At 41.4% G+C, this 20,674-nt stretch overlaps 1 protein-coding gene across 1 annotated transcript in view; it reads left to right on the top strand.

Annotated features, from left to right (window-relative positions):
• Positions 1-2,530: 2,530 nt before the first annotated feature.
• The window catches only part of TBC1D2B (TBC1 domain family member 2B), a 35,385-nt gene continuing 17,241 nt past the window's right edge, over positions 2,531-20,674 (top strand). Inside the window, exons 1-3 of the mRNA XM_075713877.1 lie at positions 2,531-2,878; positions 9,815-9,968; positions 14,856-15,021. Of these exons, the coding sequence (XP_075569992.1) occupies positions 2,531-2,878; positions 9,815-9,968; positions 14,856-15,021 (668 nt within the window). The remainder of the gene's footprint in view (positions 2,879-9,814; positions 9,969-14,855; positions 15,022-20,674) is intronic.

Genomic DNA, 20,674 nt, shown 5'->3' with positions numbered 1-20,674 from the left:
CATGGCTTGGATGGGCGTACTCTTTGCTGTGTAAAAAACTGGTTGGGTAGCCAAGCCCAGAGAATTGTGGTGAATGGAGTTAAATCTAGTTGGCGACCGGTCACAAGCGGTGTTCCCCAGGGCTCTGTTTTGGGTCCAGTCTTGTTTAATATCATAGAATCATAGAATCATAGAATGCTTTGGGTTGGAAGGGACCTTTAGAGGTCATCTAGCCCAACCCCCCTGCACTGAGCAGCGACATCTTCAACTAGATCAGGTTGCTCAGAGCCCCATCCAAACTGACCTTGAATGTTTCTAGGGATGGGGCCTCCACTACCTCCCTGGGCAACCTGTTCCAGTGCTTCACCACCCTCACTGTAAAAAATTTCTTCCTTATATCCAGTCTAAATCTACCCTCCTTTAGTTTAAAACCATTACTCCTTGTCCTGTCACAACAGGCCTTGCTAAAAAGATTCTCCCCATCCTTCCTGTAGGCCCCCTTTAAGTACTGAAAGGCTGCAATAAGGTCTCCTCGCAGCCTTCTCTTCTCCAGGCTGCACAACCCCAACTCCCTCAGCCTGGCCTCATAGGAGAGGGGCTCCAGCCCTCAGATCATTTTTGTGGCCCTCCTCTGGACCCTCTCCAACAGGTCCATGTCCTTCTTGTGCTGAGGGCCCCAGAGCTGGACGCAGTACTCAGGTGAGGTCTCACCAGAGCAGAGTAGAGGGGCAGAATCACCTCCCTCAGCCTGCTGGCCACGCTTCTTTTGATGCAGCCCAGGATACGGTTGGCTTTCTGGGCTGCAAGCGCACATTGTTGGCTCATGTCCAGCTTTTCATCCACCAGTACCCCCAAGTCCTTCTCCGCAGGACTGCTCTCAATCCCTTCATCCCCCAGCCTGTATTGATATTGGGGGTTGCCCTGACCCAGGTGCAGGACCTTGCACTTGGCCTTGTTGAACCTCAAGAGGTTCACACAGGCCCACCTCTCCAGCTTGTCCAGGTCCCTTTGGATGACATCTCGTTCTTCTGGCGTGTCAACCGCACCACTCAGCTTGGTGTCATCTGCAAACTTGCTGAGTGTGCACTTAATCCCACTGTCTATGTCATTGACGAAGATGTTAAGTAGCACTGGTCCCAGTACAGACCCCTGAGGGACTCCACTTGTCACTGGTCTCCGTGGTGGACTTTGTAGTGTTAGGTTAATGGTCGGACTGCATGATCTTAAAGGTCTTTTCCAACCTAAATGATTCTATGATTCTATGAGACAGTTACTTTTTATTGAGAAATTAATCAAGGCATTAAAAAATGAGGACAGAGTAAGAAGCTCTGGGGAATTTAGGATTTCTGGATAACTTGAACTTCCAAACTGTCAGAATTCAGTCAGATGAACCTAGTTCATAAATAGCATAATCCTAATAAAAGTGCCATTGCAAACATCAGCTCCAACCATTGCAACAACTATTTTGACAGCAAACCAGTTGTGCTGAATTTAAAGTTGAGAATGAAAAGCTGAATGTCATTAAACATGGAATTGTCTCCTCCCATTTTTGGATGATTATGCCACATTAGACTGTTTTCTCTGTACTCAGAGTGTTAAGCACGTTTGATGGAAATAGGCATATACTGTGTTCCAAACACAAGGAGGAATTATGTATACCTCCCTGTGGCAACTTCAGCTCTTCACATTGAATTTTTCTGTTACAGAAGTTCTCTATTATTAACACTAGAAGCTCCTTAAGCATCCAAAACGTGCTAGACGTTTCAGTGAAACATAAAAATGTAAAGAGTTTGGCCTGTAGCCATTCACAAGTCCAAACCTGGTAAGCTACAGCTTTTCACCCATTGCTGCCTACACGCTCCGTAATTTTTCCCATAAATAATACGATTTGGGAGTGATTTCTAAATGCCCATCAACAGGCAGAGCAGCAAGAGTTTGGTTAAGTAAGATCAAACACTGCAGAGATCTTGTGAGGGCATCGTGCAGCCCATGCACGCCTTCGCTTACTGCTACGCCGCCAGGCAAGGCGCTGGGGCAGAGATAAATTTCGGAATGGGAGCCTACAAACGAGTGCCGCAGCTCCCAACAAGGCAAGGGTTTTAATCCGGTCGTGGGCTAGACCACGATTTGGAAAATACTTTTTAATGTGGTCACAAAGGTATTGGAGCCCGGCAGCAATGAGGCAAGGGACGGCGCCTTAGAGGAGCAGACGGCAGCGCGAAGCGCCTCGGGGTAGGCGGCGTTCCACGTCAGCAGCGGCCGGTGCCGTGCCCATTTCCCGGAAAAGGGGCCGTGCGAAGGCCGAAGCCCCGCGGCCCCGCTGTCCCGGCGGGCACCGGCGCCGTGCTCGGCAGCCGGGGCAGGGCGCCTCTGGGCCATCGGCTTTGCCCGCGGCCGCGGGCGGGGGCTCGGCGAGCGGCGGCGGGGCGGGGCGGGGCGGGGCGGGCCGGGCCGCGGCGGCCGCACTACAAGTCCCGTGAGGCGGCGCGGCGCGGGCCGAGCCGGCTCCCTGCGCGGCGGGGCGAGGCTGCGTCGGCGGCGGGGCGAGGCGATGCCGGCGGCGGGCTCGGAGGGGGAGGAGGGCCCGGCGGGGCCCGGCGGCGGCCCGGCGGGGGAGCAGGCCGGCCCCGGCACCCCCAAGCTCTGCGGGTACCTGCAGAAGCTGTCGGGCAAGGGCCCCCTGCGCGGCTTCCGCAGCCGCTGGTTCGTCTTCGACCCCCGCCGCTGCTACCTCTACTACTTCAAGGGGCCGCAGGAGGCGCTGCCCCTCGGGCACCTCGACATCGCCTCCGCCTGCTTCAGCTACCACCAGCCCGAGGCCGGCGCCGCCGCCGCCGCGGGGGACGAGGCCGCCGCCTTCGAGGTGCACAGCCCCACCGGCGCCGTCGCCGTGCTCAAGGTAGGCCGGGGGCCGGCGGCACCCGTCCCGCCCCCCCCGCTCCCCTCAGCGCCGGGGCGGCCCCGCCGGGCGGGCTGGGGCAGGCGGGGGGCGCCGGGGGCAGCTCGCTGCCCGCCGCTGCCGTGGCCGGCCCTTCCCGGCCCTCCGCCTCCGAAGCGGGGCTGCCCTCCGCTGCCTTTTGCGTGTTTATTTTAACAGAGGAAAAGTAGTGCTTCGCGAACGCGCAGTAGATCGGCAGTACCAGGCTATCCCTAGCGTTACCGTAATGTTTTTTCCTTTATGATTTTGTTTTTGAAGCGCCCTTCTGAAGGGAAAGAAAATGCTTTTGGTGAGCGCGGTCCTGTGGGAGCAGGGTGGGCAAGCTGGCTTGTTGAGGGGGTTCTGTGGAAGCCTCTGGGTAGAAAAAAGACTTCCAAGAAAATCTGGTGGGTTGCGGTTTTGGAAGTCGAAAGGGAGTGGCTGTTTTTCACTTTTGGGGTGTTTATTTTGAAAAGATGATGTGTGGCAGAAGTCTGCATCTAGACTGCTTTGGGAGGAAGGAAGAGGAGGAGGGAGAATTGTTTCCTGAGAGTAGCAGAGGCTGCTTATCACATTGTCTTTGCGAGGGCTCAGACTCTCATCCGACGAGAGGTAAATGCTAGGATTGTTTTATTTGGCTTTCCTTTATTGTCATGCCTAGGGAAAAAAAAAAACGAAGGAAACCACTTCCACTCAGTAGCGAAGAAATAAATTCTCCTGAGTATCCATTATTTTTGATCGCTATTAAGGAATGTTCTTGCACGTTGAGTGTGAGTTTTCTCTCGCAGAAAGAACTGTGTTCTTTTTTAGCAAGATCCTTAATATTAGACGATAATCCGTAAAGTTCTTAAAGTAAAACAGCAGAACTTTCTACTGAATATTGAAAAAGATCTTTCTTGTACACTTATTTAACAGTGGAGATTTAAGCAATGGTAATAAATGCTGAGATTGTAGAACATGATTGTATGAAGCTCTTCAGTATTCTGTTTTGATAAATACGAATGTCAATATAAGGAATCATTAACATACTTTACTAAAGAAGCAGCAAGTTATTTAACTGGAAAACTAACATGATAATAATTTTAACTATATTTGGTTAAGAAAAAGCAGTGTAATCAGCAGTTTTGCATGCAATCACGTGTAAAAACTACCTTTTTCTTTGTATAGCCGTAACCAAAGTTTTTATCATTTTCCATGAATCTGCCTTTATAGCCTGAGTGTTATAGCTCTATGTTACAGAAGTTAAAACTGCGGACTTGGTGTAAGCTTTGAGTTTTGATAGTTTGAGGGTTTGTTGTTTGTTTTTAATTAGCACCTGATGACTTTTGTGTGGAAATGTCCAGGAAAATACATAATGCATCTTTTGTTTTGAGGATCCTTTTTGGATAGGAGGGCCTTTGTTGACAAACATGTAATTTATGATTAGGATTATAGTGGGAAATAGTATATGCCACCTGTGTAATAAGTAACTACTCTGTCAAACAGTACTCCAGTAAGCAGCCTTGGGTGTCTTCTGCAGTCATGAAGATACAGGTCATACTCAACACCAATGCGCAAGCGTAAGGAACAGGGAGTTTCCTTCTTCGTGTTTTTCTTGGTATCTTTTAGTCTGATGTTACTGCTCTGCCCATACTTTTTGTATTCTTTTTTTTCCCTGTACTCTCTAGGAAAGAACCTGCATGGATTGGAGCTCTCTTCATGTTTCCCTTAAGGGGATTGAGAAAAGGTGCCAGTTAAGGAAGTCAAGGTCATTTCTGTAATTAGCAGAAAAAAAAAAAAAGTTTTGTATCTATGATGGCCCTAAAGCGGCCAAGTGATTGTCCATAAAAATGCTATTATGTTACAGGTGTTTATATAATAAATAAGGGATTAATGAAAATCTTGAGAGATATTGCAGGACCAGCTGGCATTTTGTGGCTGTGTGATTCACCAAGGGATAAGGCTTTTGCAGCTGGAATTAATTTTCTTCTACCCAACATGACAGTTCTTTAAGTCCTTTAAAAACATCTTGCAGCTAAATTAGGTAGAAAGAGAATTAAAAATTAATTCAAGATGTTAAATTAAAAAAAAAACCCACAAACCAGAACACCACCACCACCCCCTGCAACTGATCCAGCCCCCGTTAAAAATAAATGTGATTTAATGTATGAAGAAAACATTACACACACAGCACGAGGAATAAAGTCAAGTCAACTGTAGTCTTCACCCTCTAACTCACATGCCTTGTTTTCCTCAATTTGCTGCTGCTTCAAAATTTCCAGATCTTGTGATCTGGTCTTTCCCATTCAGTATTATAAACTGAGAAGAGCAGTAAGAAATAAGCAACTGGAATTCCAGATTGAAATGATGGTGCTGTTGAGGAATGCATTATTTCTTCATAATGCCTCAGTTTTTAGTTAATGTAATGATTTCATCATCTGGATTGCTCAGTCTTTGTCATTTAATGGGAGCTGAGGACTGTATGATATACTTGGGGTTTGCTTCCCAGTTTGGTAACAATTTCAGGAAAAATATACTGTAGCCTTTACAGCAAATAAGGCAAATTGTTCATAATTTAGAAACATAGATAACCAACCTGACACTTGCATGATTGTAGCTTTTCTGTATGTTTCCAACAGTTAAAGTACATTAGAAGAAGCTAAGTGTATGTAAAAAGCTTTTCCATTAAAAATATGTAACAGGTACCATGACCTTAGCGAGAAAACTGTGTACTGTATGAATTATAGATAGATTATGTTTGAGAATATTTTCAAAAGGACCTTGTCTTGCAAATACTTGCTGTAACACAGAATGCTGGTAATACGGTCAAGTGAATATTTGCCTGTGTTTGCATAGTGAGGTCTGTCATTAAGGGAGAAAAGAATTAGCATTATGAATATAAATAAATGAACAAAGGGGTTATTTCTCATTTATTTTTAAAGCAGTGTCTTATAGTGACACAGTTCACTTTTGAAACAAAGAAACACCGGCCAGTGATGATAGGCTGTGCGTCTAGTCACTTACCTGTGGACAGTGGTGAATTGGGAGGGGAACAGAAATTGCACAGACTTCTTAAAGAAAAAAACTTTTCTGGGTTATTGGCCAAGTAGTAAGCATTCTAGACACTGCAGATTTTGAAGCCCAGATGCTTGAAATTTTGGACACCAGACTTGCTGAAATCGGAATTATTTAGGAACTTTTACTTGTAATTTGTCAATAGACTTTAATGATGTGGCAGTGATTAATAATGGGGTGCTTGAGCTTAAATGGTATTGCCTTAGGACCTAACACCATTAGGGCCTAGGCCTAGCTTGGCTTAGAAGGTAGCTCAGCAGTGAAGGTGATTTGTTTTCCGAGGGTGTTTTTAACTTTCCTGGTTAGTGGTTGCAATGCTTTAATTAAAAATTGGGCTGCCTCCAAAAAAGCCATCTGGCTCCAAATTTCCTGTTTGAGCATAGCAGGATTACTAAATCTTAAGAAATGCAAACTTTCTGGTGATGTTCCCTTTTACAAAAAAGCTTGAGGGAGAGTTTGTGTTCAGAAAAAGATTGTGGCAAGAATTTTCATGAGTTTCCTTGAAATGCCAGGTCTGCTTGTTCCATTTCTTTGGACTCTTCCTGAAAGTGTTTAATATTGGCATACATGTTCCACCAGTGGGTCCAGGTAGAGGACGCTACTGGGTAGTTGTTTTCCTGAAATAATAATTCTGTTTATGTCATGTGTGCATTGGAAGAAGGCAGTTCCTGCAGCATCCTTAGTAGGAGAATGTAGGGGAATGGTTTTAAGTAAATTATAATAATTTTCTATCATTCATGTTGAAAAATACATGGGACTGTCTGTCTTTTCACTTATAGTGTATTTTATTGTACTGCTGCCTGTAAATTTGTAATAGTAATTCCTTATCTCGCAGCCATTCAGATGATGTTTATGGTGGTTTTTCTTCCCACAGAAATACCTCCGTTAAGGTGTGACTAGCTAAGGTTCTTTCTTACTGCAGAGCCACGCAGTAGTTTAGTACAAGTAAGTTTTTCTTTTTTGCAAGATCTGATTGATGCTGCACCTAGTTACATGTTCTGTCTCTCATGGTGGGCAGTAACCAAATACTCAGAGAAGTTATGAGAAATGGGGCAAGCATGGAAGTGTTCCTTTCCTTGACAGGTAAAGTGAACTAAAAAAAATGTTTGCAAATTTGTCTTTAGGAGTAGGGGAAGAAGGAGACTTGAAATATTCTATGCGTGATTTAAAAAAAAGGTCCATTTCAAACAACAAGCTTCAAAGATTAATTTTGTTTAAACAAAATTCATCTTAACAGCCTTTCGCAGGATACTCTTTAACTTGTAAAGTAAATAATTAAGATGCCTATATAAACTCAGGGAAGTGTTGAAAGGGAGTGGAAAACTCCACAAGAGAAGGAAGACCGTGCATGTGAAGGAAGGAAGGCAAAATAACAGGCAGAGTGCAGCACCGGCAGGGTACCAAGTAACTCGTGTGAAAATTACTTAAAATAGGGGAGTGAGAAACTTGTACTGCTTTGCTATCCTGTTTTACATTGAAGGAGCGTAACTGCTCACTGACCCAATGTGTAACAATGACATCACTTGTAAACTGAGGATGCGTATGTGCTGCTCAGCAGAGAACAAGTGCAATTGGGAATTTAAAAGCAACACCAGGGAGCAACTCCAATAAAATCAGTTCATGGTTTTCTAAAGACCATTGGGGAAAGGATAACAGGAGAAATTGTGAAAAAGACTCATTAAGTTGAACTAGTCATGGGCAGAAGTTAATTGTAGGTACCACTTAAATTGACTCCAGGTGAGTTGCCTCATTAGCTGTGTTGTGGTAGTGAAGAGAACCACTTAAGTACTACATCCTGTGTTAGTGGAAGCTCTTTGAATTCTTGGTGGTTTTGTGCTGGAGCACAGTAAAACATTGCTTTACAAGGCCTGTGTGCAAGTCTGTCTAAAGGGAGTGTAGGGTCTCAAATTTACCCAAAGTGAAAACTAGCCACTGGATAAAACTCCAAAGGAAATACTTCCGTGCTAGAAATAGAAGGGGAGATGTTTACTCTTTGCAAAAAGTGACCGGAGTCTGTAGACTTAAAGCCTGTGCTGTGGGCATTCCAAAACCGCCCGTGATGGCTATGTAGATTGATGTTTCCCAGTGTCTGGTTCTTTGATGCTTTCTGAGAAACCTCATAGACACTTCTAAACTATTCTTTTCCCATGTCTTTTTTATAAAGGAAATGTTTTCCTTCAGTTTCCTTGTGAGCAAGCAAAAATATATTTATGAAACTAATTTCCACTTCAGATTAGAAATACCTTGCTTACGTATCTTTCTTACCAACTGAGAAAAGTGAACCCGTAGTGTCCTCTTGTACCAGCATTTGGTTTATTTCACTGCTTGATTTGATTTATGAATGTTCTGATTTATGTATCTTATGTCTTCACATGTGTATGATGTACTGAGAGGAACTGGAGCAGCAGTTCCAGGAATAACTGTGTCTGTTTTCTGATTAACTTCCTTGCACAGTGCTTCAGAGCCATTTGCTGTAGGATGTTGTGGATGTTAAAGCTCATACGGGTACAAAAAGCCAAATCATAAAATCAACAGTTATCTCTATGATTGCTAAACACTAAGATGGCAGATTGCTGAGCCAGAGAGAGCACCCTGGGGAAGCATCAGTTCTTGTTTGCTGTATTGCTTATGTTCTGTCTTGTAATTAGCTGCTTTGAGGGTCAAAATATGATGGTAAAATGGATCTTCAGTTTGACTAGACCAAAAGTATTCCCATATAAAAAATGAAGACAAATCTGTGCTATTTATGTGCTTTATGCAGCACTTACAGATTTCCTTACAAAGGAAGTATAGTGTTGTTTGTTGCTCTTCATTCTTTCACAGCTATGCCCTGCACAGGTAGCCTCTTCAGTTGTGATAAACAGAACAGGGAGCTATTTGAAATTAAGTTGTCTTTAAAGAGTAAACACAGCCATTTGCCCAAGTAATGAGGGTTTTTCATTGATAATGCTACCAAGCACTTTGGGAGAAGGTAGGAGAAAGACTGGCTAAAAGATAAGCACTTGTGTGCTTCACAAGTGTTAACTTTTGTTCCTGAACATATACCGTGTTACTAGTGTCGGGTGCTTGTTCTAGACTGCTGGCACAGGATGTGTGTTGGAATCAAAATGACTTTTCCAAGTCATTCCTGCAATGTCAGCTACCATCACTTAGTCTCTTGTTGATATTTGTAGATTGTCATTTGACACACTTTGAAATGACTCTTATAGCTGTGATTCTTACTGAAGTTTAAAGATACGTTTGAATTCTTGCTCACTTACTACCTATTCATGTTAATGACTGTAGGCTTGTAAATTAAATATTCATGCTGGGTTTTTTTTTTTGTTTTAAATATGACCTTTCTATAGAAGTTGGTTAGCTCATGGGATCGTCAAGTAACACAGTATGTAGGTTTAGTCATTAAAGTAGGAGGCATTACAATGCATTATTAATTCATTGGTTTCTGCTGGTAATAAAGCAAGTTAAAAAAAGAAAATGGGAATCTCCCTGAGTGTGTATGGGATCTTTTTTTTTTGGTTAATACAGATTTGTAGTTATATGTTTAAACGATGCCTTGTGTGTAAAATATAAGATGCTGCTGCTGTGTTTTCTAATGTTTGAGTGTAAAACTTGAGAAGAATAATGCATGTGACTACTTCTAATGGAAAATGGATTTGGCATGAAAGTCAGGGATGTATATGTGTGCACAAGGTGCACCTAGGACATTGGTGGTTATTTCTTTTAAATCATATTGGGTTTGGGTGATGATATCTTGCTGGTCTGCTAATTATCTGGGCTGGTTTTTTTATTGCATTTGGAACTACTGTATTCATATACCAAAGACATGCAGTGATCTCATCAATGCTCTGGTTCTTTGTGTTGTAGGCTGCAACTCGTCAGGATATGACATACTGGCTTCAGGAACTTCAACAGAAGAGATGGGAATATTGTAACAACCTTGATGCAGCAAAAAGGGACAGCCGAACTTCCCCTACACCAAGTGACTTTTCCAAAGGTCTTGTTGCCAAAGACAACCCTGGTAGGTTGAAAATTTGAGTGAAAACAGAATGCATGTTTCTATTCAATGTCAGTTAATCAGTACAAGGCATAGCACTGGGGTAGAGAACAGTTTTAGGAAGTTTTTTGTCACATCTTGTTATCAACTAATTCTGTGCAAACTTTGCATTTGTTGATGATGCTAAGATTATTTAACATAAATGTAATTTCATGTGTGATTTTGTATCTCTTACGAAACCAGTTGATTTCTTTAAAACCAAATTTTTTAAAATGAAGTAAAATGGAGTAGTCCTATGACTAGGTTTCATTAGGTGGCAAAGTACAGTTTAGGTTAGATAAGTTGTCTTTTAGTAGTTGCAACATCTTCAAAGCTTAGTGTGTTAAGTATCCTGAGATGTAAACTCCAGTGTTTAATTGGGAACAGGTATATTTTGCATTCTGAATGACCATACTTTGTTCCCAAGAAAGTATGGTGTGGTGGATCTATCTGACTGTGATAAAAATTTCCTGCCTTTTAAAACTGGAAGGCAGTTTGCACTGATACTACATAAGTGAAATTCAGTCTCCATAATACTTTTAGCCAAGGAAAATGTAATTTTAGACTAGTGTCAGAGTTATAAAAATGTGTCAGTGTATTATACAAAGTTATTCTGTGTTTTTTACTGTATTGCTGAGGCACTTCTGAATTGTTTTATTCCTGAACCATTACAGAAATGGATTGCTTGCTGATTTCTGTTATCCATAAATAAGACTGAGTAAAATCCTGTTCTGTGCCAAGTTAGACATTAGTAAAGCTCTTCTGGGTTTAAACAGAGCCTTGAGGTCAGACATATTTCATCAACAGATTTTATATTTTGTTGATTTAAATTTGCTCATACTGTAAAACCAGAAATGTTAAGCTGTTTTCTTCCCCACCCCTCTCTCCCCTCCCCCAGTTCAGATCCCATGCTGCAGTATTGTCCTCTAACCCAGTTTACTGCTTTCATTTGAGAGCAGTCTGCTTGTGGCTGCTTGCTCAACCACAGCTGGCTTCAGAGTATGTGTTTTTGTAGGGGCTTGGCTTGGTGTTTCAGCTACACCAATCTAACAGCTAGTCACCAATTGAAGAAATGTCCAGTTGAAATGCCCTCTCTCCCTTGATCTAGCACTGGTGCTAGTCTCACCCTTCTTTACACTAGTGCATGGAGTGCAACCTAGCAGGAGACATCTTTTTCTCCAGGTTAGTTTTTGGCCAGTGTAGCTTCCTGAAGTGGTTTACTGTGGGGACAGATGAGTGGTAGGATTAGCTCAAGAGAATTGTTGGGAATGCAAAGTGGGATGGTTTGAGATCACCTTTCTGGCAGCAGACAGTCTAGTTAGCAGCTTGTCAAACCATATGCTGCAAGAATGTATGTATTGGTGTGCAAAGATCTAGTAACAGCTTGCAGGTGTTGGAAAGGGTAACAGGCTTTTGCTCTTTCAAACCTTTGCCTTTCTACCTTCAGCTTTTCATTCTCTGCTATGTAGTCTCCCTTTTTGCATTTTGTGGTGTTTGTCTGCCCCTGTGCTGAGTTGGTTGAGTTCAAAAGTTAGCCAAAAGGGTTGATTTTTTTTTCTTTTTTTGGCTAGATTAATGAGTGGAATATATTTACTGTGCAATCAGGTGACTTTCAGAGCTGATGGAAGGGAGGGAACAAGGCATAGTGGCCAAGTATGGGAAGGCAGAGTAAAGGAGTAGTCAGGACTGCCCTCTTTTGGCAGCAGACTGTTGGATCAGATCAACTATAATATGTAACTTGGCCCCAAATCTCTTTTCTTTCTTGTTTATGCTACTTCCCTCAGAGCTTACTACAGTGTGAAATTAACCTGCTGTCCCTGCAGTCTGTGTAGATACTGTTCCCTCACTCCTGTTTTGTATCAGATCAAGCAATCGTAATCCAGTCACCTTAGATCACTGATCTGATATTTCCTTTCTTGTAAATTGTTGGGGGTTTTCTGGATCAGCAAGCTGAACCAATTTGTGTGATTTATTTATTTATTTTAAATTTTATTATTATTATTAAATCCAGTGCAAGGAATGTCAAGATGAAATGCATGGGCTGAGTAGACCCATCCCTTTCAGGGACAGCCTGCAGTTAAACCGCATTATGTATAATTTGAAACTGCATCTAGAGTATCTCATTTCTGAGGACAAATTACAATGATGACTTTATCATCAACTGAAGTGTTTAAGTAGGGATTTCTCCTGGGGAAAGTGCAAAGTGCCTGAATGATTGATGATTGTTTCTTCTTTTTAAACAAGTACTCCAAAAATTTTCTGTAGAGTTGGAGGACTCTTTAAGGCTCTGATTCCATGTTGATGACTAAAATACGTGCCTTCTGTTTTTTTAAAAAAAAGTGAATGTGCATTCGATGATGTGCTTTATACTGCAGCATAGAAATTGGTTTGTTTTGCTAGTGCTTGAGTACAGATGCTACCACTAATGTTTTAAATGGGGAAGTAGTCTGTCTTCAGTCCAGAAACAAAATTGCTCACTGTAGTCTTGCCTTTTTTTTTTTCCCCCTGTTGTCCTTCCACCCCCAGTTTAGAAATCAAAAATGATTCTGTAGTATTTGTCATGGAGCTGCCATGGAAGTCAAAGAAATGATTTATTCTTTATAGGATATGGGTTTTTTTTTCCTTGGAATTGATTGAATGTTAATGTAGTTTTTATAATTTCAGTTTTTAGTTATGCTATTCATCAACTCTTGATTTGCATTAATAAAAAATGGTATATCATGTATTTATAAGATTGCTATGTTTTGAAATAAGTTTAAAAGCAAGATTAGTTTTTTCATGGTGATTGCATTAGCAACCACATTACATTGTTGTGCTGTATCTGCTGTGTAGTCCACACCTCTAACCAATCAGCTGGCTGGTGTAAGCAGGGGATCATGTACAATAAGCAACCTCAAGAAGTCAGAGAAGATTCAGCCAGAGTGATTAGCATGTCTGTTAGAGGAAATGCATTTATTAGAAATTCAGCTCTTGAGCAATTAATTCACCTGGGCAATTCTATAAAGAGATTTAGTAGTCTTGTCAAATCATACAGGTAGGAGATGAAACAAGCTGTAAGTATGAAAGCAGAATGTTAGTATTCTAGCCTGGTTTTGGGTGTCTGGAAATTTTTGGTGTGGTGGGTTTTTTTGTTGAAACCTATTGTATTATCGTTCCCCTTTTATTAGACAGTGAATATGATCAAAAGTTAGTTTTAGCTAACTTATCTTAGCTGAATTTTGTTCAGCTCAAACAGCCAAGGTCCAAAAGAATTCGGAATTTAGTTTGGCTGATAAGGCACTGAAAAAGTTTCTGCCAGCACTGTTCGTAAAGTAAGTCAAGGCAGTGTGATTTGTACCTATATTTGAAAGATGACACAATATACTTTTGTTTCAGATGCCATTTTTCAAGGGTTTGAGAGATTTGTAGTGTCAATGATCTTTTATATTTGGTATTCTTTGTCACAAAATGCTCTTTCTACTTTTATTTAGTCCATATTGAAGATTAAAAGTAACCATCTGCTGAGTAATTAGAGGGTACAGCTTGCTGAAAGATGGTCTTGCTACTAGTGCCAAGTAATCGTTAAAACAAAGACTGAAAGGCTCACCAGTGATATAACAGGGTATCATGATTTCCCAGGGTTTTTCCCTTTCTGTAGAGAATCATTTAGGTCAGAAGCCCGTCCAGTGTGTTACTTTCCAATATAACTGCTGAATCAAGTCTGAGGGTGTTCTCAAAATTTTCTAATCCACTTCAGTACTTTGTGAATGATATGGAGAGTAGTCTGAAAATTACATCTGAGCTAGTTTTTAACTTGCCTGTTCAGAGGGTTTGTAGAAGGCCATAAACCACTTTATGCTTCTCTGTAATGCTTTTGCTATTCATAGTATATTCCATACTCTGTATTTCCTATGCCCTCTGCCAGCTGGAGGAGGGGTGAGGGAGAAAGCAAGCTACCCAGGATAATGGAAATACTGAGGTAACATACATACTACAGATGCTACAGTACGTGTTGGACAGTGTGTTATGTTGGAGACCTGGCTAGTTCTGTTGGATCCTCTGGACTTTATTAGCTCTGGCTTAGGGCTAGCGCCAGTTCTTGGCTGGTTCCTGTGGAGCCATGCAGAGCCTGCATGAGTTTGCTGGCATGTGTGCAGTGCTGGGCCTGACTGAGCTGCATGTCTGCATGGCCCTGTGTCTGATCTGTAGAATGGCTCAAGTGCACAAGAGAGTTTGGCTGGTTGAATTTTGGTATAGCTGCATTCAGCTTAACCAGAGCTAATAAATCCTTGCTGATCCAGTAGGTCTCTGATGTGTCTGTAGTGCCTGTGCCTAATGTTCTTGGCTCTGGGAATGCCCAGGCTGGATTTGCACAGCGCTGGCTCAAGCCCATAAAGCTCACTGACTTGCAGCAGCAGTTTCACTTTTAGGATGAATAATGTTTAGGAAGAAGCGCACCCTGAAAGCTGTGTCACAGTATTTTTGTGACCCTTACTTAGGAGTTCTGATAGACCTGAGCTTGTTTTACAAGGGTTTTTTGTGGATTAATGTGATTAATCCACCTTAATTTTTATGGCTTTATAGCTGCTTAAGATAGATGAATCAGTATTGACTGAGATTGTAAATCACTCATGAAATAATGCTTCATGAGCATCACACGAGTCCTGTTATCAGAAGTATGTGGCTGCAATGGGAGCTCACTGAGGAGAACAGTTTGCTATTTTTAAAGTTTATTTGAACAGAGCATTTTATAAAGTTATGTTGCAATTTAAAATAAAACCCTAACTACATTACTAGCAGGCTTAGTAGTATGTGACTTTATATAGCCACTATTCTTTTACTTATTGAAAGTTTTGCCTATTTTTCTTTTTCTCTCTTTTTTTTTTTAAATAGATTTGAGTATCCTAAGTCAAAATGCTTCAGCAGAGAGAGCTAGAAATATTCTAGCTGTGGAGACTTCTCCTACAGACCTGGTGGGGGAACAAGCAGCTTCCCAACCTGCACCAGTCCAACCAAGTGCCATCAATTTCTCACTTAAACAATGGAGTACTGAAATCAAGTAAGTTGGGGATGTGGGAGAAAGTTATCATGACATTGGCAGAGACTATTTCCTACTGAAAGATGTGTGCATGTGGTAGGGTGAGCTTTTTAGAAGAACTGGGGGTGATGGGGTGGATCAGTACATTGGACTGTATCTCTTCAAGTAAACTGTTTCTTTGTTATGCTTACTTGTTTGAAGGGCATAGCTGAGCATCACTGTGCAGCATTACTGATACCTGAAAGGGAGAATCAAGTCCTGTAAAGCACTTCTAGTGTTGGCTTTGCTCTCTGAACCCAAGCAGAGAGCCAGGAGTTGTATTCTCAGCTAGTACTGCTTTTTATCCTTCATTGTGTAATGGAGCTGCTAATTGCTAGCATTGTAGTAGTCATAGTATTTAGTGCTTATGAAGTATTTTTAGTGATGAAAATCAAAACATATAAATCATTCTTCATTTTCTTAAAAAAATAAAAGCATATGGCACAGATTTGAAATAGATGTAGTTTGAATTTCTGAGCAAAAATGTGGCAGATCCCTTCTGAACAACAGCAAAACCACATCTTATCCCCTCACTCTGAGTTTACTCTTTAGCATTAATTGCTTTAAGGAAAGCAGTCCTACTGTTTGAGCTTTCCTGTTATGGATTCTTTCTAAATGTTTTTACACTTTGCCCACATAGATGGATCTTTCACTTCTACTCAAAGGATATTACAGTGCTATTACAGAGCAGTTCACAAAGCAGAGCCGTAGCTTTGGTTAACTAGACCACATCCCTCTTGAGCTGCGAGTAAAACGTTGTTCAGTTTCATCGGCAGTGCTGAGTTAAACAGATTCTTTTTAAAGCCTTCCTGTTAAGCACAGAGATCTTGAGATGTTTGGGTTTTTTTTTGGTTGTGTTTTTTTTTGTTGTTGTTGTGTGGGATTTTTTGGTTTTGGTTTTTGGTTTGTGTTTTTTTTTAAGACTACTGTGTAGACTATCATTTAAGTTCTAGAAAAGATGGCTTATGGCTGCATTAAGAAATATGTAAATCCTGTTACTACAAGTCCTGTTTAAACTGGTAGTCTTGTATAGTTTCTTGGGTTTGTGTAGCCACTTTGCTTTGGTAGAACTTAAATTTGGTCATAACAGAACGAAAGTAACATGAAACAATTTCTGTTAGGTGAATTCCTGTATACTTGAAATGAGTGTTTCTGGCTTTTTAAAACCTTTTTTCTTGATTTCTGTGCCCCCCCCCCCCCCCCCCAAATTGCAGGTGATATGCTTTGGGGAAGCCTAGCTAGAAAGGCAGTGTCAGGGTAAGCTGCTCAGTGTTGCCTGGTTGGTGTGTGTTAATGTTTCTCTCTAACTGAGCAGAAACACAACAGTGGAGTTTTGGGTTGGGAAGCCCTTTTGGCTGGAGGGAAGTGTTTCTGGTGGCAGTGGCCCAGCAGATACTGCAGCACAGTATTCAAGTTTTGGCCTTTCTCTGTATAGCTGTGATCCTAGTGGCTTGGAATCCTTGCAGATCTCTGGGAATAAACATGTAAGAAAATTTCACACTGTGAAGCTCTTTCAGGCTGAATGCCACCCTCCCCCATTCCACTCTTTCTGGAGATATTCAACTGCAGTAGTTCATCTGTCTGAAAATGTTCCTAGGAAAATAATATTTATTGTATCTACTAACAGATTTTTCTTTTTTAAATTCTGTGGGTTTTTTTTTATGTGGAGTGCTCTAGTGCTTCCATGGGCTCTAAATTTTAAAGCAGGCATTCGTCCCTGCAAGCTGATACCAGTGGGAAATGGTGTCTTTGTCAGGATTGCTTGTTAGGCTCAAACATCCTCTTCTCAGATTTTGCAAAGTCGTTTTGCAGAGGATTTACTGAGCCAGCAGCTAAAATCTGAAGTGTGTGTGATGTGGACAATTGTGCATTACCTCTGGCCATGTATTCTATCATTGGGATGATAGTCTGACAACCTTGTGAGAAGCTATTTAGCTGTGTGGTAATATGCTAGAACCTCTGACAAATTTATTTACATTAGCATAGGCCTTGCAGTGACATGTCTTAAAAGCTGTGCACTAGCATTACCTCTGCCTGTTTTGAGCTAGGAGGTCATGAGCACTTAAGTTCCTGTATCTAGTAAGATAAATTTGCTCCAAGACGTGAGTCTGTAGCAGTTTTCACAAGAAAGGCTAATTTTCATCAGCATAGGTTTGGTTAGGGACAAGTGGATTTGCGTTTTAATGGCTATCCTTAGCTGCTCCAGAGAGGGGTAGTGCATGTATAACCTTAATATATATTTATTTTGAATAAATATTAAAGGTGATCATTACTACATGCTTCCACTCCCCATATCTGTTGTTCGTTCAATCCTGCAAAGAATGATGCCCAATCAATAAGCAAAGCTATTCAGTAATGGTGCAAGGGTCCTTCAAACAACAGCCTTTCTCATTACACAGCTTTGGTTTATGTTCGGACCATTTTGAACAGAACTCCTGTGAAAAAGCATTAAGTGGTCATGGTCAGTCTTGTATTATAACATGTACAATCTCATTTGTCACTTCTTGATTGACAAGTGATCTTCTTTTACTGGGCTGAACAGCATTCTTTGAGTGCGTATCACAAGAAGGTGTAGTTAGTTGTATTGGACCTCTCTGTGGAATCAGGACAAGATTGTTAATATTTTTGTAACAGTGAAAGACAATTATTAATCTTAGAAAATTAAAATTACATAGTAGCGTGACTATAAAAGCTGGTGGCAAAAAAGCCCCACTAAAATACTAGAAACTCTGTTACAGTAAATGTATGCAAAGAGCAGTACTGTTGTGGTTGATTGCTTTCCTCCCTACTCTGCAATTCTGTGCAATTTGGGGCAGGGGTGGGATCTCATCACCTTTAGAATGTGTGCGCAGTATCCAGTATCTTACTGGATTGTGACTAGTTCTAACCCCAGTATTAGAGGATGGATCAAGGTATTTCTAAAACTTCAGAGAGTTTTCTCTACATTGCTGGGAGTGTGTATTTGTTAAGAACCTAATAGATATCTTAATTAAAAGACTTAGCCTTCCTCCTGAACACATTTATGATGCATTTGACAGAGAATCATAGAATCATTTAGGTTGGAAAAGACCTTTAAGATCATCCAGTCCAACCATTAACACTACAAAGTCCACTGCTAACCCAATTAAGGGTAGAGTAATAATTTCATGTTTCCTGGCTTGGCGGCTGGATTATTTTTTAATGAAAGCAAAAACTAGGAATCATTAAGGTTGGAAAGGACCTCTAAGATCATCAGTCCAACCATCAACCCAACACCACCGTGCCCACTAAACCATGTCCCCAAGTGCCATGTCTACTCATTTTTTGAACGCTTCCAGGGATGGTGACTCCACCACCTCTCTGGGAAGCCTGTTCCAATGCTTGACCACCCTTTCCGTAAATAAATTTTTCCTAATATCCAACCTAAACCTCCCCTGGTGCAGTTTGAGCCCATTTCCTCTTGTCCTATCGCTAACTACATGGGAGAAGAAACCAATACCCACCTCACTACAACCTCCTTTCAGGTAGTTGTAGAGAGCGGTAAGGTCTCCCCTCAGCCTCCTCTTCTCCAGACTAAATGAGCCCAGTTCCGTCAGCCGTTCCTCATAAGGCCTGTACTCCAGACCCTTCACCAGCTTTGTTGCCCTTCTTTGGACATGCTCCAGCACCTCAATGTCCTTCTTGTATTGAGGGGCCCAAAACTGGACACAGTACTCAAGGTTCAGCCTCACCAGTGCCAAGTACAGGGGGACAATCACTTCCCTGCTCCTGCTGGCCACACTATTTCTGATACAAGCCAGGATGCTGTTGGCCTTCTTGGCCACCTGGGCACACTGACACCTCATATTCAGCCAGCTGTTGGCCAACATCCCCAGGTCCTTTTCCACCAGGCAGCTTTCCAGCCACTCTTCCCCAACTGTAGAGTTGTATGGCATTGTTGTGACCCAAGTGCAGGACCCGGCACTTGGCCTTTTGAACCTCATACAATTGACCTCGGCCCATTGGTCCAGCCTATCCAGATCCCTCTGCAGGGCCATCCTACCCTCGAATAGATCGACATTTTCACCCAATTTGATGTCATCTGCAAACTTACTGAGGGTGCACTCAATCCTTTTATCCAGATCACTGATAAAGGTATTAAACAGAACTGGCCCCAAAACTGAGCCCTGGGGAACACCGCTCATGACCGGCCACCAACTGGATTTAACTCCATTCACCACAACTCTCTGGGCTCAGCCACCCAGCCAGTTTTTTACCCAGCAAAGAGTACGCCTGCCTAGGCCATGTGCCGCCAGCTTCCTAAGGAGAATGCTGTGGGGGATGGTGTCAAAGGCTTTACGGAAGTCCAGGTAGATGACATCCACAGCCTTTCCTTCATCCACTAGGCAGGTCACCAGGTCATAGAAGCTATTGCTATAACAACTGCATTTGCATCGTAGGTAGCAGTGGTGAAATAATAATTGGGGAAAAAAAGTGAAGAATATGTCTTGGCATTAAACTATGTTTATATTTACAGTAACTAAATTTGAAACATGCTTTTCCACTTTTAAAAAAATCAATTTTCAAGTACTAATTGGCATATATAGACATGTAGGCCTGAATTTTTTTTCACCTTTATGCTGTCAGCTACTTGTATCTCTTATTTATGTGGAATATAGAATTGGAAACATACTGAATTATAGTAACCTCAAGTTATATAATCATAAAATAAGACTTAAACCCAAAACATATAAAAATATAGAATCATTAGATCATGTGATCAGGTCTTGCATCATGTGTCTGATTGTACTTGTCATACTGTACTTAGGAAAACAAACAGGTTTTTTTAAATTCAATTATGTACTTTTAATCTAATAAAAAGCAATGAAGCAGTGCTACTTCAGTGCCCTTAACAGTCCTATGCAATAGCTTTACAAAATTCAGCGTCAGCTATGATTGTTCATGGGCCTAACAGTTTTTGAAGAAGCTTTTCTAGAAATCATTTGACTTCTTGTTCCTGGTGATTTTTGCAAGCTTCAAAAGGTGTGTTCAGACAGGCTTTAAGTACTGAAGTTGACCAAGAGCAGAACAGTCAGTTGTGGAGTTGCGAGGTAAGAGATCATCAGCCACTATTCAGCTGTAGAGATGCCAGGTGACACTTATAATTTTGGGTGCCCTAGGAAATATGTCACTCATCACCTAATTTGATCTATATAATTTGAACAGAAGGTCTGAACGATGAAATGAGGCTTCTTGCCCCCAGCAGAAATTTTGATTCTTTCTGGAAGAAGATTAGATATGTAGTATAATTCAATCTTTGTCAAGTTTGCAAATGGATTGTTGAAATCAATTTTCAAATAATCCTAAAGATTATTAATAAAATTTACTTGATTATTAATCAGTTCACTGGACTATAGGAATTTTGCACTGCATAATGATTAGCCTAGTGTTCACTTTGATCAGATGTTAAATCTCTTGTGAAGCTGAAAGACTGGGTTGAATCATCAAATGATCTTGAAGGTGTAACATGGGTTACTTTCTGCTTAAGGTTTGAAGAGTAAGAAGAGACAATATGGCTGACTGAGTGAAAGCATCTTTGTAGGCCTCCATCTTACACAGACTGTGTAGAAAATGCTGAGATACTAAATATATTTCCAACTTTATACCTAAATTGTTA

This window comes from Pelecanus crispus, chromosome 7, assembly GCF_030463565.1.
Source record: "Pelecanus crispus isolate bPelCri1 chromosome 7, bPelCri1.pri, whole genome shotgun sequence".
Taxonomy (NCBI): Eukaryota; Metazoa; Chordata; class Aves; order Pelecaniformes; family Pelecanidae; genus Pelecanus; species Pelecanus crispus.
Note: the sequence above shows the minus strand (reverse complement) of the source record. Positions and strands in the feature narration are given on the sequence as shown.